Here is a 24,392-nt window from a genome sequence, read left to right as displayed (position 1 = left end):
CTGTAACAATTGGCCAGCTCTCCTCACTGAGAGAGATCATAACCAGCTGTAAAAGCCTTTGCTTCTGACAATTGTTATACAATGACCCCACACTTAAGTGATTGGAGGCCACCTTGTGTTTCTGACCGCCAGAATCAAATCATGCAGGGGGAGATGGGGGCGTTTTTGTAAGAGCAAGTGTGGTCAGGGTTTAGGCCAGGTTAACTTTAGTGAGGTTTAGACTAGAATGCATGATTTGTTCATAGAATAAACAACCAAAGATTTATGGTGAGACAAGAGACATTAACAGTTAATTTGTTGTGCAGTGAGTCACATGGCAGACACAGAGCAGCTTGGTGGGTGTTCAAGACTGCAAAAGATTCACTTGTTAAGGCTGTCAGACTCCTTAACATATGACCTTCAGATTTTAATATTTTCTATGATTTGTTTTTGTTAGCAAAAAAGCAGAGTAATACAGTAATGTGCTGGTACTGTTGCTGGATCATTGCTGAGAGATACAGTTGGAAGGTCTTCTTCTGGATTTAACTGTCCACTCGCCCACTATGTATAGTAATAACTGCTATGTGCTACAGATGTGATTGCAAAATATCAAAAACATAGTTCTTTGCAAAATTGCGTCCTATATAGCCTTTTATCCATCAGCTAACCCTGGAATAGGTGGTTTAGGAGGCAGTAAAAAGTACCAAAACCATGCAGCATAACATGTCTGAAGACAAACAAAGAAGCCACAGAGAGAGCACCCATCGTCTGTGATTCCACCACAGGACAACAATACTTTGTGTCTGCACCCTTGCCCAGTCTGAAGCATGCAGGCAGGCCACAACAAAAGCCTCACGGCACAACATGGAAGGGAGTTTACCCAAAATATGGCATTGTAAGCAGATGGCGGAGGACTCTGCCTCTGTCAACATGTGTTTTTTTGACCTTAATATTAGGTAAACATTCAAAAATGCGATGCGGTGAAGCCAGACAGAGACCACTGAGAACACAAACCTCATGCATGATTTCATAATGTCGCATAATTAGCCATTTACTCATGTATATTAACACACACTGAATATTGCATTATGCTGCGATGGCGGCGCTGTTAGCCTCACACACATCGGAGGCTTGGCGCTAACACGTCCATGTGTCTCCAAGTGGCTCTGTTTCCCATTGAAAGACTTGGACCAGATGAGAGCAGGCATTAGCCACATTGACACAAGGAATCAGCTCCACTGTTGTGGTATGTGGTGTTCCTCCACAGCCTTAAAATTCATCCTCCATATAAAGGAATGTTTGCCCAAATGCTCCTCAGTCGCCAGAAGCTAAGTTGAATAAGTGTGGCTTTTTATAATGTCCAACTTTTTTGGGGGGTGATTTCATGAATATTCCATAGTATCCCTAACAAGATGTGTCAGGTCAGTTGAAAAGAGACACTATGTTAGTCACTTCCTTTTTAGGCCATGTGTGGTTTCCACCAGCAGCTGGATGGTAGTTATTCATGTGATGTGTGGTGTTACAAGAGCTTATTACAGGGCTAAAATTTCCATAATCTAGTCAATTTATTTATCAGGGGGAAACAAGTCCCCCCAGCACACACACGCAAACACACACACACAACCCCCCTGTCTCCCACCAGGGCTAGCCATGCCGTGACTGAAGCTATTACATCTCTTGTTTTACAATAAAAGACATCATGACTAGGAAGGAAAACAATTTGGCAAAAACAGGTCTTTACAAATTGCAACTCTTAAAACCAATTATTCAGTTGTACTTCTTAGTCATAGGCAGAATATTTGTTTAGGTATTCTTGCCACATTTGCTTGACCCAGTTAACTCCTGCTATGCCGAACGGTTTTGCTCTTGTTTTGCTGGGCTTATGTAAGTTACTATAGTTGTGCTGTTATGACACCAACTGCTTTTACAGTCATCTTGTCACGGACAAAGCCATGGACAAGTTGCATTTGTTATGGTTGTAATGAAATACTGCTTTCAGGTAGTTTTTTTTTATAGATTATACAGATTTTTAATTTAATTTTTTTTACTGCCTGATTAAATGAAGGTTAAATTGCACAATCTGGTTACAGCATGCAGACCTAATAAAAAACAGATGGTCCTAATAGTTAAGTCAAGTCAAAGACTGTCAATCAGTCCTCTTTTGTAATGCTTAAAACGAAGTTGAAAAAAGACTTGGAATTAAAAAGACTTAATCATTTTCACAGGTGTTGTCAAAGCAGGGGTGGGGTGTTTGGTGAGTTCACTTAATCTAGTATTGCCAAATGAACTCAGGATGACAATATGGTGTAGAATTGTCTAGGCCTAATTTGCTTTTTATCAGAAACATGTTTCCATCAGCTAATTGAAGCCAATTGCGCTGCACTGACTCTCTGACACGGCTATGTCTGCCTAACTTCTGCAGCTGTCCAGATTTTAATGAGGCCAAACTTCTGAAGTGTTTTCCGCCCTTTTTATGAATAGCTGCTGCTTTACAAGCTGTTGTTCAGCTTATGTTTCCCACTCTTTTTGTGATAAACCGCTGCAGTACATTATGTCAAGACCCTTACTGTATTGTTCATACTATACTGATCATAGCTGCTATAACCTTGTTATAGGGAGCATAGAAGCCGACCTTTTCCTCCAACTAACATCAATTACATATTGAGAAAAGTTCTTTAGCGCAAAGGTTTTACCAAAACCTTAAAGCATCCTTGAGGTCTTCCCATGGAGCTAAAGAGATAAAACAAGAACCTTGCAGCTAGATATTTTACATAAAATGAACCCAAAACATGCATTGGATTTGATTGAGAAAGTTCTATTTTGAAAGTAGTGGCCTGAAAAGAAACCACCTAGAATTTATTTTTAATTTTTTTGAGAAGTTTCAAAGCTGTGTCAAACTCTATCCACTAATAGAAAATAGCAAGTCCAAAGTCCAAAAACGAGTTTTCACAGTTGAGCTGTGGAGCTTTTACGTAGGTCAACCCCCTGTACATACCAATGAAAAACTATTTTAATTCAGTTGTAAAAACTTGTTGAAATGACATTTTAGAATTAATTTTAAAACCCTAAAAATACCATAATGCCAGTATTCTTTCTCGGCAGATTAATTTCATTTTTGTCTTTGAAGATCTGCGTTGACTAAGACAAAGCAGCCCTAATTTCCTGTCATTCGCCATTGTCAGCTGACAAAATACCTCAAAAATAAGTTCATACTGCTGCAGTAGATCAAGAGTTCAGCTGTCATAGGCAGGTTTGAGCGACTTTGTTTTGTTTTCCTGTTGCTTGATGTTACTGGATTTTCGCTTGGTCGAAAAACAAAAATCTAAATTTATTAGTAGACACAATAATAGGAAAAACAATATCTACCAGACCTGGAAGAACTTTTGAACATTGCGCTGACAGTTCTTTGTAACACATACTGCTGCTGTTGTTAGCTGGTGACATAGATACCTACGAGCCACGGAGCTGATTATGAGATCAAACTGATTGATCAGGTGACACGGTTGGTTCTCCCGCCGCCTAATAACATTACAGAACTATCGTGATCTGAAATAATTAATTGAAGTCAAAGTTCATTTCTCTTCATAATTTACAGTCTGTTGACAGCACAGACAGTCAGATACGGCTGAGTTGACGTGGCTAACATTAAAAGTGGCCAACGAAAATACAGAGTAGATTTGCTCAGGTTTGGTTCACTGACAAATAGATTTGGATGGGAGTCTAACAGTGGGGGATGAGAGTATACCCTGCCAGATTAAGAAACCAGGCTTTATATTCTTTCATAAATCCTCCTCTCTCATTCTCGTCTCCATCTCCCAAGGTGAACCCAGCCAGTGTTATGTTTTCGATGGTGATGGTGTATGTGAGGAGTTTGAGCGCGGCTCCAGTGTTCAGGACTGCGGCTACTTCACACCCCTGGGCTACACGGACCAGTGGGCATCCACTGCCACTGCCTCTCATCAGGACCCCAGCAACTGCCCCGCCCACGCTGCCACCGGGGAGCCATCACTCACCAAGGTATTACTGAGGTATAAAGTACAAACTACAAGATCCAGATTATAATCAACTCCTTTTGGAGGCCATTGATGAAATCCTCAACTCGGACAACTCTGGCTACATTTCTAAAACAGTCCAACTCACTTGAGATGTCTAAGAAGATTCTCAGTCATCCAGGTCATGACTCGCCAAAAGGAGTTATGCGAAGGGCAGTTGGATTGGTTGTAGACTTGTGGGGAGACCCTGGTATTTGGCCTTTGCAGAGACCCAGAGGTTAAATACCTGGGTCTCCCAACCATTCAGAACTGATGAACCCTCTTGGATGAAAGGTGATGTATCTACAGCCAAGTCCAACTGCCTTTGAGTCAACTACTCTTAGATGCTCAGCTTACTTGATCTCTGCACTTTTTCTGTCCACATAAATTCTCCAATTCTGGACCAATCAGCTAAATCTGCACAGAAGACGATATCCTGATCTTGAAGGATAAATGAAATATGTCTCTTATAATATTCTACCTCCATCTAATTACATCCCTACATTACATCTTCTACTTATAGACAAGGAGAAAGAAAGGTTCTGTTGCAGTTATTGATTAGGGAACATCATACTTTTGTACATACTGTGGTTCTGTCTTTCTCCTCAAGTGAAGTGTCCTTTCAGGCATTTGATGCTAATGAAATAATATTTAAAAAACTAAACTCATGTGATTTATGGTGAACTTTCTTTCTGGGCAGTGAATTAGAACCAACCGAGAACCAACAAGGTACATGTAAAATTCAAGATAACAACTGACTCACAATTTATTCCTCACTAACTCCCTGCAATTTCACTCAGCTATAGCGTTGCCAATGCTGCCACTTGTGTCTGGAAGCTGTATTGCAACAATCTTTGCCTTCAAATCAATGTTTCTGTCAGATACAGTTACTTCTTAGTCAGTCACAGCGGTGAGTCTGACATTCCACAGGTCAAATATCTGGCAGACTGCGCTGGATCTTTTCATAGCAGAAAGCAAACGCCTCTGCTCCTTTTGTCGGTGACTGACTTTGTATTGACCTCATGCATCTCTTTCATTTACATTTCCATCTGCCATCCACACTATTAGATTTCAAACCACAAAAACAAATACTTTTGGAGACACTGAGGCAGACCGATACAGTTGGTCCCTAGTTGGATCTTATCACCCTGAACTATCAGTGGAGAAAGCGATGAGAGCAACTAATTACATGTGCCACTGACTTTTGATTGCAAGTAGCTGTTACACTGTGTAAATCTGTGTATTAATGCTACAGATGTTATTGCTGTCCCTGCTTTGTAGTATTTTCTAACTAACCAACTGCAGGGATACTGCACGCATACACATAATATGCAGTAGTGTGGATGTAGCCTCAAGGGTCCTTTCCGTTGGCTACTTCATTCTATCATCTGAATGATGGCTGGGTCATAAGAATTTCTGAGAAGAACCTTGTTTTTATTCAAGGCAAAAATAACAAGAATGGGCAAAGGCGCTCTTATGGTCACAGTGAATTACATGAAAGAGCTGGATCACAGGCCTATAATGACTTTGTGCATCATTGATAAATATTAAAGCATTTCTGTGTTGCTAGACGGATGGCTGAAAAACTGTGCAGGCCCTGGTAGAGGAGGGGCTCCGCACATAACTTTGGAGGAGATTTTGGCAGAACTTTGGATGACAGCACAGCAACTTTGAATACAGCGTAGTTCCCTTCTTCCTTTTTACAACTTTGGTACAAAACATATCAATAATTTTTCACTCTGACATCTCCCATAAAATTTCTGCAATCATATGAGGTCCCTCAGGTCCACCATTGCCCAGGTTCCATATTATGTCAGAGTTTTAGAAACGTGCTCACGTCAGCCTTACTCCCTCGCACGGTAGGCCACATACAAATGATGCAGAATTGAGTAAGTGCTACTTGACTGAGCAGAGAATGATTTAGGTCACTTTTTTATCAAGGGAGGACTAATGGTGTCAGACACACTGGTTACAGCACGTCAGAACTGGCAAACCTTCTGGGATTGTTCATACTTCAGTGCCCACATGAGGAAAGGTGGAATAAACAAAACAAATCATGAATCATGAATGTCATGAATTAAGTCAGAACTACTTCACTATCAGAGGCTCAGAATAGTCACATAGAATGTATGAAACTAGTACAAAATCTGTAAGATGCAGTATGTAAACCTTTCATTACTCAACAACAACCTTTAAGATGTTTGGATGATGATGTGATGGTTGGTAGTTCATGTCGTGCACGGTAAAAGGTTCCAAGTTTTAGATGCATGATAGGAGAATGTTGCTTGACCAAATGTGCTTTTCCTGAATGGTACTTTACATCCTAGAGCCTGCTCTGGTGGATCTGTTTGAGTTTTCTTGAACAAAATCTTGTAGTGGTGGGGGAGCTTGACCATGAAGAAGTACAGAATCAGTGTTTTCCCAGTTCATTCGCTTGTAGTTTTTCAGGATGCGACAATGATGGTACTGTTGAGTTTTTTCATCAAGTTTTTTTTAATTTTTTATCAAGTATCGCATTACAATGAAATTAAAAGTTTTCACAATAAATGAAATACGTTTCAAACAATAAAGTTGGGTCATCTGCCAGTAATACTATAAATTAAGTAAGTAGGTAAAACTTTATTTATATAGCACCCATCATAGTACGCGTACACAGAGTGCTTCACATTAAAAAAGACATTCAATCACACAATCAGTATAAAACGCATTTGGAACTTAAACACAATATACAGTAGTTTAGATATGTACAATAAATCGGCAGTGGGTAAAAACTCCTAACAATTAAAGGCTTTTCTGTATAGATGAGTTTTTAACTGGTGATTATTTAAGCAATATATCACGACAGGCCGTGGTATATGCTCATTATACCACGGCTAAGGGGCGTTGTTCGGCCCGACGCGAAGCGCCGAGCGTGGTATATGCTGAATATACCACGGTTAACAACCAATCAGATCGCCGGATTTCACCTTTCCGTTTTATAATTCTTGTTACACACTCAGCGTTATGTTGTTTTCTGTGTGAAGCTCTGCAGGTACCAGCACCTGGACATGAGTGAGAAATTGCCCAGTGACGCCTGGTTCCCTTGCACGGCTCGATCTGACACAAACAATGACCTGGAACATTCATTCTGGCTGAAGGTATGTGTGTGTGTGTGTGTGTGTGTGTGTGTGTCTTTGTGTGTCTTTGCACATACTGTATGTGTTCTCCCCTCCACTCAGTGACTGTGGGTGGCTACTCTTCAACAGCTTCCAGCACTTTCCAATACTTTTTTAATGGGGTTGAAGGGCCTCTCAAACAGACTGCTGGCTCAGACCTCCACACATGCACACATTCCTCACTTACTAACAATTACATTGTTCATACAATGCATTTTCTTACGATATTAGTCATTTTTCAGTTGTGAATTATGAGTTGTAATGATCTGTAGATGATTACCAAGTCATGACTAACATTATACTCATTCCATAGTTTGACTGTAAGGGCGCTAATCATCGAAATCTCTCAACAATGATCATTACAAGTTTACTAATAGTGGAAGGACAAGTGTTATATAATTCACTCATAATTCATAATTAAAGACTTTAAAGGTTCAAGAGTTATTAAAATACTGGCATCTGAAGGAATAATAAAAATGTTATCATAAATAAATCTCTCATGCATCTTGAATACATTATTAATTGTCATTTATTTTGCATCCAAAAAATACAGGATAACAAAAAACATGATTTAAAAATTATTCTTGAACATACTGTAACATTGTTGGTAATTTATTTGTGATTAATAAGCAACCTTTAAAAGTGCTTTCTTGTCAAAGGCTATGTCAACAAAGAATAACGATTACAGTTAAAATGTTTTATATGCATAATTCTGCTTATCTTTACGACTCCAATGTCCTCGAGCCAACAGTACTTCACCATACACATCCTGGTTTATATACTGCATTACATTCAGATCTGGCTTTCCATTCCAGACCTGTGTCTGGTTCTTGTATTTAGTAGTTTTTTTTATTATTTAATCTTTCCATACACACAGGTCCCACAATCAACTGGGCAGGTCTAGACTTCGTGTAGACTAGCTGTTGATGTGACTTATAGCTTCACAACCTTGTCTGTCATCCTCTGGATTACAGCGTCTTTTACAGTTAGGAACTTGCCTCTTTCCCTCCTCGCACATACTCATTTTTTTTGTCTTTCTCTCTCACCATTTCCACTTCTTTGTTGAATGACTCATCTTTCCATTCCCTGCTTTTTTTTTTTTTTTGGACGTCCTCTTTATCAGACACATCTCTGCAACCTCTCTGGAGGGCTGCTTTCATCCTAAAAACTCTTTCACCGTCTGAAAGGCCTTCATTTTATCACCCATGTCTGTCAGCTCCCCCTGAAACACCTCTTTTTCCTTGAAGGGTTTCTTTCTGTCTCTGAGAGGCCTCCCTTGCTCATATATCTTTTCTTAATTGATCTGGAAAGTGTTTCCCAGCTACTCTGTCATATCCATCTCTGCTAGCTCTCTAAAAGGCCCCAATCTCATTCAAAAGTCCTATATCTTCATTTGGAAGAAGGTGTGTTTGACATTTCCTTAAATTGATACTTCGCTTAAAATCAGTCTTTTGATTATGAAAAGTTCTCAGTGTGTGGGCCTGGCAGGTGGCTGTGAAAAGGTGTAGTTCTGTAACAGAGAACAGAGGCCTCAGTCTGAGAACAGAGGCCACAGTCAACTTGGATTCCAGTGGTAGTTACCATGACATGGTACAGCAGCCACCTCCTGCTCCCGTGGTCAATGGTCATTCTTGCAGACTCGCATCTATTATGCACAGTTATTGCCATTCTCACTCCCTCTGACTCCCATAGGAGACTACAGACTGTCCTGTGCTACGACAGTCACACATGAGCTGTGTTCCAATTCATTGACCCCATCAACCACGCAGACTGTAAAGGCCACACTGAGATAAGACTGTCTGGTCTTAAGACGGTTTCCTATTTATCCATGGTTTTGTATTAGTTCATCACATTCTAAGTTTCAAAACTGCTTCATCACTGGTGTGCAATTAATCTTGGGATAGGTTGGGCTGCGAAAGACCCACCTGTCAGATCATATTTCTCTGCAGCATTTAAAGAGAAGTTGAAATTGGACAGCCTTTGAATGACGGGGCCACTGAACTTAGACACTTCTAGGGTGTTATTAGCTACTTTGCACTGGCCACAAGGAGATTCACATCAGGTTTATACATTCCTACCATTCCCACCCTCCACTGTGCAAATTCTTTTGTGTAACCACCTGTATACTGTTGAAAACAAACCATAATTAATGGAAAGTTACAATTTGTAATATCAAACTACTTTGTTTTTATGTATATATCTGTCTCTGTGTGTAATGTACAGTATGTTTTTCTTTCTGAAATTGTTGCCACCTTTACTATTGATCCAGGTGGGATTTGTCCATCCTGGTGTGGCAGCCTCTGTCATGGTGTACTTGGCTTCAGACGGGTCATGGTCTGGGAAGCAGTGTCGCAGAACAGCCACCATCTTACTGACTGACACTACAGGCAGAAACCACTCACTAGGTACTTTTTATACCTGTAGGTTTTATCTGATCATTTCAAAAGCTAAATGAAAAGATGTTAAACGATAGAGACTAAAAGAAACAGTTGCTGCTGAACTGCTTAAAGGGGACATATACTGAAATATCCCTTTTTGAAGGCTCTTTAACATATATTTGGGTGTTTGTCTTGCCTTCCGGCCCCAAAAATGTGAGAATTGACAAAAAAATCTGTAATGTTCAGGCTCCCTAGGTTGAAATCCATGTGGTTTTACAAGCTCTTCCCTCAGTTGTCTTCCAATGATGTAACTAGGTTTCAAATTTGCATAACATCACCCCTACCTGGTACCAGTAGAAGGGGCGGGGCAAGCAGTGGTTGAAACCAGCCGTTCTGAACAGGGCTGTTTTGAGAGGATGAAAAGAGCTGTGATGTTTGACGCATGTCACAGACATGTCTTTAAGACACCTGGGAACTATTTTAATTTGTGGAAAAGGGACATAATATGTCTCCTTTAACCCCCCCCTTGTCTACCTAGGGACTCATGACCTCTCATGCCAGCGGAACCCATTGGTGGTGAATGTAACCCACGATCTCTCTCAACCGTTCTTCCTCACGGCCTCCATCATTCTCCTGTTCTCCTCTTCCTCTGTGGCAGTGGGAGGGGTGGCTCTGAGGACCTCCTGTCATTTCAGCACCTTCGCCCTGACCGGGTGCGCATCAGAGGGTGGGCTCTCCCACAGCTAACTACCTAACACACGCATGCTGCCACACACGGTTTCATACTGAGTTTGACAAAGGGACACCAGACGCTCGTAAAACTTCACATAATGTCATAATACTGAATACAGATGTTTTCATTTAAGCAGGGGCCATTTGAATCAAAGAGAAAAGACTAGGAAACCTAAGAAATATATACAGTATTTCAGATGTTTCAGATGCTGATTGCATTGCATTGCACTGGGCAGTATTAGGCATGGCATTGCTGTGTAATGCATTAGTGAGATCCACACAGAGGCATTTTTGGTCAAACTGTTACCATAACAGGTAAATTTCCTTGAATCTTGGTGTATTTAAAAAAAAAAATCTGATTTAATTTAAATCATCCGAGACAGAAACAGTAATCAGTTTAGGTTTCTTAGTTGCTTTCATCGTCTCACCCCGCCGCTCATCCCTTTCCCTCTCTTTCTGCCTCTCTCCCCCTCCCCCCTTCATCCTGCAATAGCTGTTTGCGGCAGCCTTGTCAGATGGACAGCTGCAGCCCTCCACAGCTAGAGCACGCATCTGTCAGGTAGGATCTCTGGATTAAAACCCCGGAGCAGTCAGAGAACACAACAAAACAACTATCTAAATACCAGTGTGTCTCTGCAGGTGTACAGGAGGAGGGGAGGCCTCTCACTGCTCAGTCCAGTGTCACCGTGGTTACAGTGTCACTGTCCTTAATGGCAGGGTAACACCACCAAATCAGGTAAAGTGGATGCCATGTTATGTGTTACAGAACTAAAAAACATTCATCCATTATGTATACTGCCTATCCATACAGGGTTGCGTCATAACACCATACAATATTAAGTTATAGTCCATCTGTCAATGTGCATGTTATATTTTTAGTTAACTAGACACTACAGGCAAAAACAAGTTTTTTTCATGCACTGATCAATTTTGAGATTTTGGACTATTTTTCCTCCTTAACATCTATTCTTTCAGAGAAGTTGAAAGAAATGGTAGAAAATACACATTAAGCTTTTTATTTTACTTCAATTTGTCTCTTTCGTCAGTAGATTTCTCCTAAATTCACCAAACATTAGCAGCTACTGTGCTGTGCTTGTTGTGATGTAGGCTCCAAAAGTTGTAATTTCCTCCGTATCCACAACCAATCATAAAAGTACGGTTTACATTAACAGTCTATGGAATTTTACAGTACAATTCTTTAAAGGACGTTTTCTCAAAATTAGTTTTCCTCATACTCTGAAATCTCCACTTCAGCAGAACTAGAGACACCAAACCTTCCAGTGTTATTCCTGTCTATATTCTGAAGGTTTTTACAGAGGGGATTGTTGATATATCTATCAAAGCCTGATTTATACAACATTTTATTCCTAAAAACATGGCAAATTTGATTGATTGATTTTAGGACTGGTGACAGTATTTTCTCATTTACAGAGTGATAAAAAGAGTTATCCAAAATCCCCTCTGTAAAAACGTCTGACTCTAATATGTCAACAAAATAAAACAATTTTTATTTTTTAATATCATTTTGAAAGGGGCTTTGTTGTTCAGATTTCGGTATGTAAATTAGCACATATTTCATTAGATATTGCCTCAATTACATATTTAAACATAAAATTTGACAAAACATGTAATACAAAAAATATTTGTCTTAATGTAAGTGATAAACTTGGGAAGTTTCATGGTGATATCTGTTATTTAAATGTTTACACTATTCACCTGTAGTGTCTTCCCTTAACATTTAATCAAGATAGGCAGCACCAAGACCTCTGGGAGAGATACTGACAAGAGCCTTTACAGTGGTTTGTAATTTGTTACAGTGCTTTGTTCATCCATTTGTAACGTTTTTATTTTCTTGTCCCTGCTCAGCATTTGTGGTTGCATCCTCTTTCACCTCCCAAAACCAGGATAACTCAATAACATCTCCTGTGAGGAAACCAAACCAAGCATTTACTGTTTTGTCTGCTCACTTTCACATTGCCTGTTGAAGTCCAAGGATGCAGGATTCAAAGACAGAATTTCCCTCATGTTATGGGTCAAGGTACAAACTTAGATGTGTGTAAAATCCCATCTCTCTTCTGTCTTTTCTCCCCCCCTCTCAGAGAAAGACGGATCTGGAGTGTTTTCACGGTTCATGGGATCATGTAGTCACCTGTCAGCCGGTGGACTGTGGCCTGCCTGATCAGTCTCATGTCTACCATGCCATATTCAGCTGCCCCTGGGGAACCACCTTTGGAAAGCAATGTTCATTCACCTGCGGATCACCAGCTATTCTACAAGGTAAGGGAGGGCTCTGTCTATTCTATTGTATTCTGGGATTAGATGTTGGATGAGATTGCGTGGTCTATCGTCGACACATTCTTTGTTGACCATGAATGGATGTCGTTTAGACTTGCTTTAATTGGCCCAACCAACAAAATTAAAATTTGTACAATTTTTGTTAGTTTCAAGAGTATTTCCACCATGGACCTGCAATCAACCAATGACAGTCTCAGATTCAGCCAGGGATTCAGTGGTGATATAACTAATAACTAATAAAAGATTCTGCACAAACACATGATTGGTCACAAGAGAGACTGGGTCTGACAAAGGCTCAAACCAAGTCTCTGATATTTCACTGTTCTACCATGAATTGACTGTCTTGATAAACTTGATGCAGTAATTTTAATATACTCGGCTCTTTCATTTACATGAATCCTATGAGCCAATTTCATACAGTACCACAACAAACTCCTCAATATACTCCTGAATCTAGACAAGTCTCTCTGATGATACTTCCGTCTCTTACTATCTTGATTCCCTCTGCTGTTGCACCTGTCAACATAGCATGTGCAGCAGTGGTACTGTACTGTAGGTGGTGGGGCACACGGCCTGGTAGTTGTGTGGAGAGGAACTTTGAAAATAGGAAGCTGCTAACCTTTCTGTGAATGAATCAGGCTCTTGTGGAAAAGCAGGTCAAAATAAGGAGCACAGCCTTAATAATGGTTTTCTGGTGCAGTGTCAAATATTATTTAGCTGCTGTTCTTAATGACCAAACTTATTTCAATAAATGTGACAGGAGCCATTTTCAGTTTAAAGACATACAGCTGTAGCTATCTCATACCCACTCGGTGACAATTATGTTCTAATTTAGTGAACAAACAAAGCGCAGTGAGATTCTTCCACTAGCTACAGTCCATAAAATGAACTAGATATTAAATATTGATTCTAAACAATTACAGCTCATAACTAGATACCAGTTTTAAAAGCTCCTGTTATAGTTAAAGACGGTGCTTATTAGTTTGAAAAACAGCTAAGACAAGGGGAACTAATCGACAGTATTGCAATAAAAGCACAGTAGAAATACTATTTACAAAATCACAACCATGTTTCCTCTCAGTGAAGCTTGCTCTTCATACTGCTACACAACTGTATGGCCTTTAAAATGTTATAGTTACTGAAATTAATGTTGAAGCCCAATAGAAACACTTAGATGGCATATTCCTGTTCCCTTTTCAAGACAAACACACACATACATAAACCTGTGCACACACATTCGCACACACAGAACAATTTCGCTCTCCTCAGATGTCCACAGTGTTTTTAAGAAATACCATTTGCATCATAACTGGTCAGAACAAATATTGCCTGTAGCCCCCATAATTAGTATGTCCACCACCACACGCACATACACAAGCACAAATTCATAGTTACACACAAACATAAAAAAGCATTACCCCCCCTTTAGTAATATAAGTTACGCAGTGTAGTAGAAGCTTCTTGAAGTGATTAGATGGAACAAGCGTGATGTCCACAGACTTGTGTTTGTGGTCGGAAAACCACAGTGAATTCTCAAAAGTCTTGGTAGAGTCAGCAGTAAGACCATGTATCCATGATCTAAATACAGATTGCACAGATATAATTCTATTTGTGGCTTTTGGTTTGGTGAAATATGTTTGAGGGCCATCATGTATCACTCAGCAGTGAAAGCACACTGTGCAGTTCACACAGAATAGGTTCAGTACACACCAGTGCAGCTGTAATGGATTTCGATAAACGCAACACCAGCGCAATGTTTAATTAGCTTATAAAAAATGCGATGCCATGTTAAAGAATCATTACATTTTATAGACTCTGTTAAAAGTGTGAAAGCTTTTGGGTGTTATGATTCTCCAGACATACCAACACTAGTGCTTCATGCGGGGCCATACACACAGAAAATATTAGCTCTGGGCGATGGTTAAGCCATAGTCTCCTTCTCCTCATAACTGTACAAGACACAGCCATGAAACGAAAGCAGAATGTTGACTTGGACAGAAATGAATTCACGATGTTGACCTACTTGTACGTCTTTCATTTACTCATTTTAATGTAAGTTTTAAACACACCCATTTAGAGAGACATTGCACAAACTGTCCCTTTAAGATGACAATAAATTCCATTTCTTACTGGGTCTGGTAAGATCAGTAGCCACATGTTGACTCATGTTTGCAAAACTTCTTGAAGATATAGCTGTGTATGTTAGTGTAACTGATAACTAACTCAGTTTCCTTTACTATTTCCTCCTCTCCACTACAACTGCTGTTGGCACAAAATGCTTTAGTTTGCCATAGATAAACATTTCATGGGTTTTGTGCTTGTAAGAAAAACAGGAAGTTGGCACACCGGGAGATTTATGTTGTTTCCCAAAAGTGATTCCTTTCCATCCACTCTCAATTAAGCAGCCTAATAATGAAATCTAATAAATGAAACTAACTCACAAACAGTCTTGGGAAATGAATGGAAATGAAACGTAATCTATTATCCTGTTCAATTACCGCAAGCGGTTGTGGTGGAACACTGCCTTAAAGTTACACAGTCTCACTTTAATGCACGTGTCCAGTACATTTTTCAATTTAATTTACACACCGTAAAAATGGAAGTAAACCTTTTCTCATATCTAATGATCATCAAGTAGTAGAAGTAGGCTCTTTGCAACCATATAGATTAACTAGAAAAAACATTTCCAAGAATGGAAATGGTGTGAATGCTGAAAGCAATGCTGAATGAGCTGAAGAAAGAAAGAAAGAAAGAAAGAAAGAAAGAAAGAAAGAAAGAAAGAAAGAAAAGGACAGAAGGAAAGAAAGAAAATGGGAAGGGTAGATGGAGAAAGAAAGAAAGAACAAAAGGACAGAAAGAAAGAAAAAGACACAGAGAGAAGAGTAGATAGAGAAAGAAAAAGGTAAGAAAAACAGATTAATAGAAGATAAAGAGAAAAGAAATTGGGGTGGATAAATGAAAGAGAGAGATATACAGAGAGTGGTACAAAGAAAGAAAGAAAGAAAGAAATGGGGTAGAAACAAAGAAAGAGAAAAGGAGTAGAAAGAAAGAAAGAACAAAAGGACAGAAAGAAAGAAAAAGACACAGAGAGAAGAGTAGATAGAGAAAGAAAAGGGTAAGAAAAACAGAATAATAGAAGATAAAGACAAAAGAAATTGGGGTGGATAAATGAAAGAGAGAGATATACAGAGAGCGGTACAAAGAAAGAAAGAAAGGGGGTAGAAAGAAAGAAAGAAAGAAAGAAAGAAAAGGACAGAAGGAAAGAAAGAAAATGGGAAGGGTAGATGGAGAAAGAAAGAAAGAAAGAAAGAAAGAAAGAAAGAACAAAAGGACACAAAGAAAGAAAAAGACACCAAGAGAAGGGTAGATAGAGAAAGAAAAAGGTAAGAAAAACAGAATAATAGAAGATGAAGAGAATAGAGAATGAATGAAAGAGACAGAGGGGTAGTAAGAAAGAAGGAAAGAAATTGGGGTGGATAAATGAAAGAGAGAGTCATACAGAGAGCGGTAGGTAGAAAGAAAGAAAGAAAGAAAGAAAGAAATGGGGTAGAAACAAAGAAAGAGAAAAGGAGTAGAAAGAAAGACAGAAAGAAAGAAACAAATAAGTAAAAAGAAATGGGGTAAAAGAAAGAAAGAAAGAAAGAAAGAAGAAAAAGAGAGAAGGGGATGATAGATAGAAAGAGGTAGATGGATGGATACAGAGGGAAATATAGAAAGAAGTTATGTAAAATACAAATGAAGGAGTAAAAGAAAGAAAGAAAGAAAAAGAGAAAAAAGAGGGTTTGAAAAAAGAGATAGATAGATAGATAGATAGATAGATAGATAGATAGATAGATAGATAGATAGATAGGAAGGACACATGTTAAAAGCTGCGTCCTATATCCTAGGCTCCACCTGTAATTACACTACTATCTATAGAGGTGGAAAGGTTAAATGTCTGAACTGAAATTCATGAGAAAAAAATGAATTGTTGGAGATGTTTACATCAAAAGTATAAAATAATTGAGAGCCTGATGAATTTGAGCTGAAAACCTGTGTGTGTGTCCTGATGTGTGAGTCTGACAGTCTCTCTGCCTGCGTGTACATGTGCAGAAAGTAAAATAGTTGATAAGTGCCACAGAACTCCTCCCTCCCTAATGATCTGATTGATTACACCTGTGTGGCAGCCTGCCCTCAGAAGTTACCATGGTGACTACCATGCTTACATTTTACTGTGTGGAACAGTGTTGTGTTGTGTCTGTTTGTGTATCTGTGCATGTGTGACTGTGTGTGAGTGTCTGTGTGTGTCTGTCTGTGTGAGTGTGATGCCTGTGTTTGTGCGTGGACATCCTCTGTCAGTCTGGTTTATCATGTGTGTGTGTGGGGCTGTGTTTAAAAACATCTTAACGAGCGGCCAGGCTGCACCTGCACTATAGACTTTGATAACGAGCTGGCCGCTACAGCTGGACCAACTGCACACAGAGCAGAGCAGAGAGATTTGAGCTCGGAGCAGCTTCCCAAAACAGCCCAGTAAAAGAGAACCGTACCTCTTATCAGAATGTGGCCATGACTACTGGGGCAAGGAGACCTTCCTGAGCACATTGATGTGCATTAAATGTTTGTAGGGCAAAAACTTTTCTCACTCACTCTAAGCCCTGCTCGTTAAGCGCAATACACAACCATTATAAAGTTGGATTTAGTCAAAAATTTTAATGATTTTAAAACGGCCACATATCAGAAACTGTTGAAGATATTAATAAGCTGAGTAATATGTGAATAGATTAAAAGTTTGTCTACAATTTAAAAGACAAATTGAGTCTGTGGGAGAAAGTATGCTGAAGTTTTAGAGGTTCAAAGTAGTAAGAAGATTTTAAAAGTTTGAAGACGTTTTCAATGCATTCCTATGGGGAAAAAAATTGCAGAAAAAGTTAAATATTTTAAAAAGTATAAATAGTTAAAAAGAGAAAAGTAATGCCGATAAAGTTTTAAAAAAGCTGCACGTTTTGATATATGAATTGTTGAAATCGCACAAAGTATGAAGGACTAGTTTAAGTCCGTAGGAAGGCGGAAAGTAGTCAGAACTAGAAAAAACATTTCCAAGAATGGAAATGATGTGAATGCTGTAAGCAATGCTGAATGAGCTGAAGAAATTGTTGAAACAATGCTAAATGAGCTGAAGAAAGAAAGAAAGAAAGAAAGAAAGAAAGAAAGAAAGAAAGAAAGAAGAGAGAAAAAAGAAAAGGACAGAAGGAAAGAAAGAAAATCGGAAGGGTAGATGGAGAAAGAAAGAAAGAAAGAACAAAAGGACAGAAAGAAAGAAAAAGACACAGAGAGAAGGGTAGATAGAGAAAGAAAAAGGTAAGAAAAACAGAATAATAGAAGATAAAGAGAATAGAGAATGAATGAAAGAGACAGAGGGGTAGTAAGAAAGAAGTAAAGAAATTGGGGTGGATAAATGAAAGAGAGACATATACAGAGAGCGGTAGAAAGAAAGAAAGAAAGAAAGAAAGAAAGAAAGTAATGGGGTAGAAACAAAGAAAGAGAAAAGGAGTAGAAAGAAAGAAAGAAAGAAAGAAAGAAATAAAGAAAGAAAGAAAAAGATTGGAACAAGAGAGAAAAAAGAAAAGGACAGAAGGAAAGAAAGAAAATGGGAAGGGTAGATGGAGAAAGAAAGAAAGAAAGAAAGAAAGAAAGAACAGAAAGAAAGAACAGAAAGAAAGAAAAAGACACAGAGAGAAGGGTAGATAGAAAAAGACAAAGGAAAGAAAAACAGAAAGATAGAAGATAAAGAGAATAGAGAATGAATGAAAGAGACAGAGGGGTAGTAAGAAAGAAGGAAAGAAATTGGGGTGGATAAATGAAAGAGAGAGATATACGGAGAGCGGTAGAAAGAAAGAAATGGGGTAGAAACAAAGAAAGAGAAAAGGAGTAGAAAGAAACAAAGAAGTAAAAATAAATGGGGTAGAAGAAAGAAAGAAAGAAAGAAGAAAAAGAGAGAGGGGGATGATAGATAGAACGAAGTAGATGGATGGATGGATGGATGGATGGATGGATGGAGAGGGAAATATAGAAATAAGTTATGTAAAATACAAATGAAGGAGTAAAAGAAGGAAAGAAAAAGTGAAAAAAGAGACAAAGGGTTTGAAGAGATAGATAGATAGATAGATAGATAGATAGATAGATAGATAGATAGATAGATAGATAGATAGATAGATAGATAGATAGATAGATAGATAGATAGATAGATAGATAGATTTGACACATGTTAAAAGCTGCATCCTATATCCCAGGCTCCACCTGTAATTGTACTACTATTAATAGAGTTGGAAAGACTAAACGTCTGAACTTAAATTCATGAGAAAAATACAAATTGTTGGAGATGTTTACATCAAAAGTATAAAGTAATTGAGAGGCTGATGAATTTGAGCTGAAAACCTGTGTGTGTGTCTGGGTGTGTGAGTCTGACGGTCTCTCTGCCTGCGTGTACATGTGCAGAAAGTAAAACTGTTGATAAGCGCCACAGAACTCCTCTCTCCCTAATGATCTGATTGATTACACCTGCGTGGCAGCCTGCCCTCAGAAGTTACCATGGCGACTACCATGCTTACATTTTACTGTGTGGAACAGTGTTGTGTTGTGTCTGTTTGTCTGTTTGTGTATGTGTGCATGTGTGACTGTGTGTGAGTGTCTGTGTGTGTCTGTCTGTGTGAGTGTGATGCCTGTGTTTGTGCATGGACATCCTCTGTCAGTCTGGTTTATCATGTGTGTGTGTGGGGCTGTGTTTAAAAACATCTTAACGAGCGGCCAGGCTGCACCTGACCTGTTCTATTAATAGACATGATAACGAGCTGGCCGCTACAGCTGGACCAACTGCACACAGAGCAGAGCAGAGCAGAGAGATTTGAGCTCTGTGCAGCTTCCGAAAACAGCCCAGAAAAAGAGAACCGTAACTCTTATCAGAATGTGGCCATGACTACTGGGAGAGGAGACCTTCCTGAGCACATTGATGTGCATTAAATGTTTGTAGGGCAAAAACTTTTCTCAGAATCGCAAGGTAGAAAAGGGGGGCATTTCTGCTTTTCTAAAAAAAATCAGCTCCTACTTTTATATTGAAGTGGATGAGCCACTGGAGCGGGTCTAGCTGGACAATTAGGCTCATTGAGACAATTCTGTAAGTCTGTCTGCTGTTTTGAGCACATCAGATGAGACACGACAAGTGTGGCTACAAACCGGTGAGGAAATCATGTGTCTAGAGTTTAATTTGTGGCCGTGCTGGCAATTTATCCAGAAAAAATCCAGGATGTTTTTTCGATCCCTCTCACTCTAACGATGATGTCACTCACTCTAAGCCCTGCTCGTTAAGCGCAATACACAACCATTATAAAGTTGGATTTTGTCGAAAATTTTAATGATTTTAAAACGGCCACATATCAGAAACTGTTGAAGATATTAATAATCTGAGTAATATGTGAATAGATTAAAAGTTTGTCTACAATTTAAAAGACAAATGGAGTCTGTGGGCGAAAGTATGCTGAAGTTTTAGAGGTTCAAAGTAGTAAGAAGATTTTAAAAGTTTGAAGACATTTTCAATGCATTCCTATGGGAAAAAATTTGCAGAAAAAGTTAAATATTTTAAAAAGTATAAATAGTTAAAAAGAGAAAAGTAATGCCGATAAAGTTCAAAAAAAGCTGCACGTTTTGATATATGAATTGTTGAAATCGCACAAAGTATGAAGGACTAGTTAAAGACCGTAAAAAGGAGGAAAGTAGTAAGAATAAAAAAAGAGAATAAAGATTTGAATAACAATAGTGTGAATGCTTCCAGCATTCACACTAACTAGAAAAAGCATTTCCAAGAATGGAAATGGTGTGACTGCTGATAGCAACTGAACGCTGTTGCAGAATTAGCAAATAGTGCAAGCAATGATCACCATACAAATGTTTGACCAAGGTCAGAATCGAACCCACAACCTCATGGTCAGTAGACTTCCACTCTGCCTCTAGGCCACGGTGCACACACAGTCGCAGAGATTGTTGTCTGTTAATGATCTGCACACTGTCAACATCAAGAAAGCTTGAGAGTCAAGCTTGAATGACTTAGAATGAAAATTTCTGTGAATTTCAGGCTGAGAGCAGCAGTTTCAACATGAAGCAAGTTATCAGAAGTCAACAGAGGACAACTGGGAAAATAATTCACTATAATTGTTGATGAGGCAAGATTTGAACCAGCAACCTTCAAGTCTCCAGATCAGCAAGCTAACCACTAGGCTACAGACAGAGACAGTATGTGAGGGGTAAAGAAAACCTTTGATAAGAGGATCACTGGCTTCTGCTTTAAAAAAAAAGTAAGGAATCGAACCCAAGACCTCATAATCACTAAACCTTTACTCTGCCACTTCGCCACAGAGAGCACAGACATAAGCATGTTTCAGACAGAGTTGTGGAGAACTCTCAGCATTGGGCTGAATGAGAGCAGAGAGCTCCCTGGCTGCATTTAAAAAATATTTTAAATTATTATCTAAGTCTCTTTGCATTTTTGACCAGAATTTTAGCCAGAAGACAAGTGTGGCTACAAAACTGGAGAAAATAATTTGTCTAGAGTTTAATTTGCAGAAAAAGTTAAATATTTTAAAAAGTATAAATAGTTAAAAAGAGAAAAGTAATGCCGATAAAGTTGAAAAAAAGCTGCACGTTTTGATATATGAATTGTTGAAATAGCACAACACCTAACACACTAACCATATGGCCACAGAGAACCTGAGTTACAATGAGCTTTATACTATGAGGAATCAAAGACTGTCCAATGACAGCTGAATAATTGGAATCAAAAGTCAAGCAATGATGTGAAATGACTGAAGCAGGAATCGAACCCATGACCATATGATCACTAAACCTTTACTCTGCCACTCGGCTACAGAGAGCACACTGCTTTCAAGACTGTTGTCATTCATTGTAATGTGATGATGTGCTGCAAACTGGTACGAGTAATCAAGGAGATAACAAACACCTGTAACCAATTGAAGGCGGTGGAGGAGAGCAGAATTCAACATAACATAACAAGAATTCTTCCCTTGGATTCGAACCAGTGACCTTAGGGTTGGCAAGCAGTTACCCTAACCCCTACACTACAGTGGAGTTGTTAAAAAGAGAGGTTGAGACTTTGATGAATGTGAGATTTTTCAATGATGTTTAAAATAAAGAGTAATTAGTATAAATTAGCCACACCAAGTAAGAAGAGGACTTTTTTGTGACCTGTGACTATTTTTTGGTGAATTAAAATGAATTAAAAAGCACTTAACGGCAAGTTACAAAGTTGAGCTCCTTCTCCTGCTGATGTGAAAAAAATGCATTGAGCTGAATGGGAGCAGAGAGCTCCCTGGCTGCATTTAAAAAATATTTTAAACTAGAAAAAGCATTTCCAAGAATGGAAATGGTGTGACTGCTGATAGCAACTGAACGCTGTTGCAGAATTAGCAAATAGTGCAAGCAGTGATCACCATACAAATGTTTGACCAAGGTCGGAATCGAACCCACAACCTCATGGTCATTAGACTTCCACTCTGCCTCTAGGCCACGGTGCACACACAGTTGCAGAGACTGTTGTCTGTTAATGATCTGCACACTGTCAACATCAAGAAAGCTTGAGAGTCAAGCTTGAATGACTTAGAATGAAAATTTCTGTGAATTTCAGGCTGAGAGCAGCAGTTTCAACATGAAGCAAGTTATCAGAAGTCAACAGAGGACGACTGGGAAAATAATTCACTATAATTGTTGTTGAGGCAAGATTTGAACCAGCAACCTTCAGGTCTCCAGACCAGCAAGCTAACCGCTAGGCTACAGACAGAGACAGTATGTGAGGGGTAAAGAAAACCTTTGATAAGAGGATCACTGGCTTCTGCTTAAAAAAAAAAGTAAGGAATCAAACCCATGACCTCATGATCAATAAACCTTTACTCTGCCACTTCGCCACAGAGAGCACAGACATAAGCATGTTTCAGACAGAGTTGTGGAGAATTCTCAGCATTGGGCTGAATGAGAGCAGAGAGCTCCCTGGCTGCATTTAAAAAATATTTAAAATTATTATCTAAGTCTCTTTGCATTTTTGACCAGAATTTTAGCCAGAAGACAAGTGTGGCTACAAAACTGGAGAAAATAATTTGTCTAGAGTTTAATTTGCAGAAAAAGTTAAATATTTTAAAAAGTATAAATAGTTAAAAAGAGAAAAGTAATGCCGATAAAGTTCAAAAAAAGCTGCACGTTTTGATATATGAATTGTTGAAATAGCACAACACCTAACACACTAACCATATGGCCACAGAGAACCTGAGTTACAATGAGCTTTATACTATGAGGAATCAAAGACTGTCCAATGACAGCTGAATAATTGGAATCAAAAGTCAAGCAATGAAGTGAAAAGACTGAGGCAGGAATCGAACCCATGACCATATGATCACTAAACCTTTACTCTGCCACTCGGCTATAGAGAGCACACTGCTTTCAAACCTGTTGTCATTCATTGTAATGTGATGATGTGCTGCAAACTGGTACGAGTAATCAAGGAGATAACAAACACCTGTAACCAATTGAAGGCGGGGGAGGAGAGCAGAATTCAACATAACATAACAAGAGTTCTTTCTGGATTCGAACCAGTGACCTTAGGGTTGGCAAACATCCACCCTAACCCCTACACTACAGTGGAGTTGTGAAGAAGAGAGGTTGAGACTTTGATGAATGTGAGATTTTTTGTGAAAAAGTTAAATATTTTAAAAAGTATAAATAGTTAAAAAGAGAAAAGTAATGCCGATAAAGTTCAAAAAAAGCTGCACGTTTTGATATATGAATTGTTGAAATAGCACAAAGTATGAAGGACTAGAAGAAGACCGTAAAAAGGCGGAAGCAGTCACACTATTGTTCTTCTGTTTGGCCATTTTCTTCCGCCTTTTTACGGTCTTCTTCTAGTCCTTCATACTTTGTGCTATTTCAACAATTCATATATCAAAACGTGCAGCTTCTTTTGAACTTTATCGGCATTACTTTTCTCTTTTTAACTATTTATACTTTTTCAAATATTTAACTTTTTCTGATTTTTTTCAGCTTTATAATGTGTGTGTGTTGCGTCTAACGAGCAGAGCCAGAGTGGTGTCAGAGTGGAGAGAGGCAAAAAAACATTCTAGAGTTTTTCTGGCTAAACTGTCAGCATGGCCACAAATTAAACTCTAGACAAATTATTTTCTCCAGTTTTGTAGCCACACTTGTCTTCTGGCTAAAATTCTGGTAAAAAATGCAAAGAGACTTAGATAATAATTTTAAATATTTTTTAAATGCAGCCAGGGAGCTCTCTGCTCTCATTAAGCTCAATGCATTTTTTTCACATCAGCAGGAGAAGGAGCTCAACTTTGTAACTTGCTGTTAAGTGCTTTTTAATTCATTTTAATTCACCAAAAAATAGTCACAGGTCACAAAAAAGTCCTCTTCTTACTTGGTGTGGCTAATTTATATTAATTTATTTTTGTTTTAAGCATCATTGAAAAATCTCACATTCATCAAAGTCTCAACCTCTCTTCTTGACAACTCCTCTGTAGTGTAGGGGTTAGGGTAACTGCCTGCCAACCCTAAGGTCACTGGTTCGAATCCAAGGGAAGAATTCTTGTTATGTTATGTTGAATTCTGCTCTCCTCCCCCGCCTTCAATTGGTTACAGGTGTTTGTTATCTCCTTGATTACTCGTACCAGTTTGCAGCACATCATCACATTACAATGAATGACAACAGTCTTGAAAGCAGTGTGCTCTCTGTAGCTGAGTGGCAGAGTAAGGCCCAATCCCATTTCTCTTTTTTACCCCTA

General features: G+C 38.8%; 1 protein-coding gene across 1 annotated transcript in view; it reads left to right on the top strand.

Moving 5' to 3' along the window:
• Nucleotides 1-24,392, top strand: part of pappa2 (pappalysin 2) — a 114,697-nt gene that overhangs the window by 46,762 nt on the left and 43,543 nt on the right. The window contains exons 14-20 of the mRNA XM_085804087.1: nucleotides 3,800-3,996; nucleotides 7,034-7,147; nucleotides 9,435-9,570; nucleotides 10,082-10,256; nucleotides 10,769-10,834; nucleotides 10,915-11,011; nucleotides 12,375-12,552. Coding sequence (XP_085660213.1) covers nucleotides 3,800-3,996; nucleotides 7,034-7,147; nucleotides 9,435-9,570; nucleotides 10,082-10,256; nucleotides 10,769-10,834; nucleotides 10,915-11,011; nucleotides 12,375-12,552 — 963 coding nt within the window. The remainder of the gene's footprint in view (nucleotides 1-3,799; nucleotides 3,997-7,033; nucleotides 7,148-9,434; nucleotides 9,571-10,081; nucleotides 10,257-10,768; nucleotides 10,835-10,914; nucleotides 11,012-12,374; nucleotides 12,553-24,392) is intronic.

This window comes from Trachurus japonicus, chromosome 17, assembly GCF_045865225.1.
Source record: "Trachurus japonicus isolate A0001 chromosome 17, Traja_1.0".
NCBI lineage: Eukaryota > Metazoa > Chordata > Actinopteri > Carangiformes > Carangidae > Trachurus > Trachurus japonicus.
The sequence above is the reverse complement of the archived record's forward strand: the minus strand, read 5'-3'. Positions and strand labels throughout refer to the sequence as shown.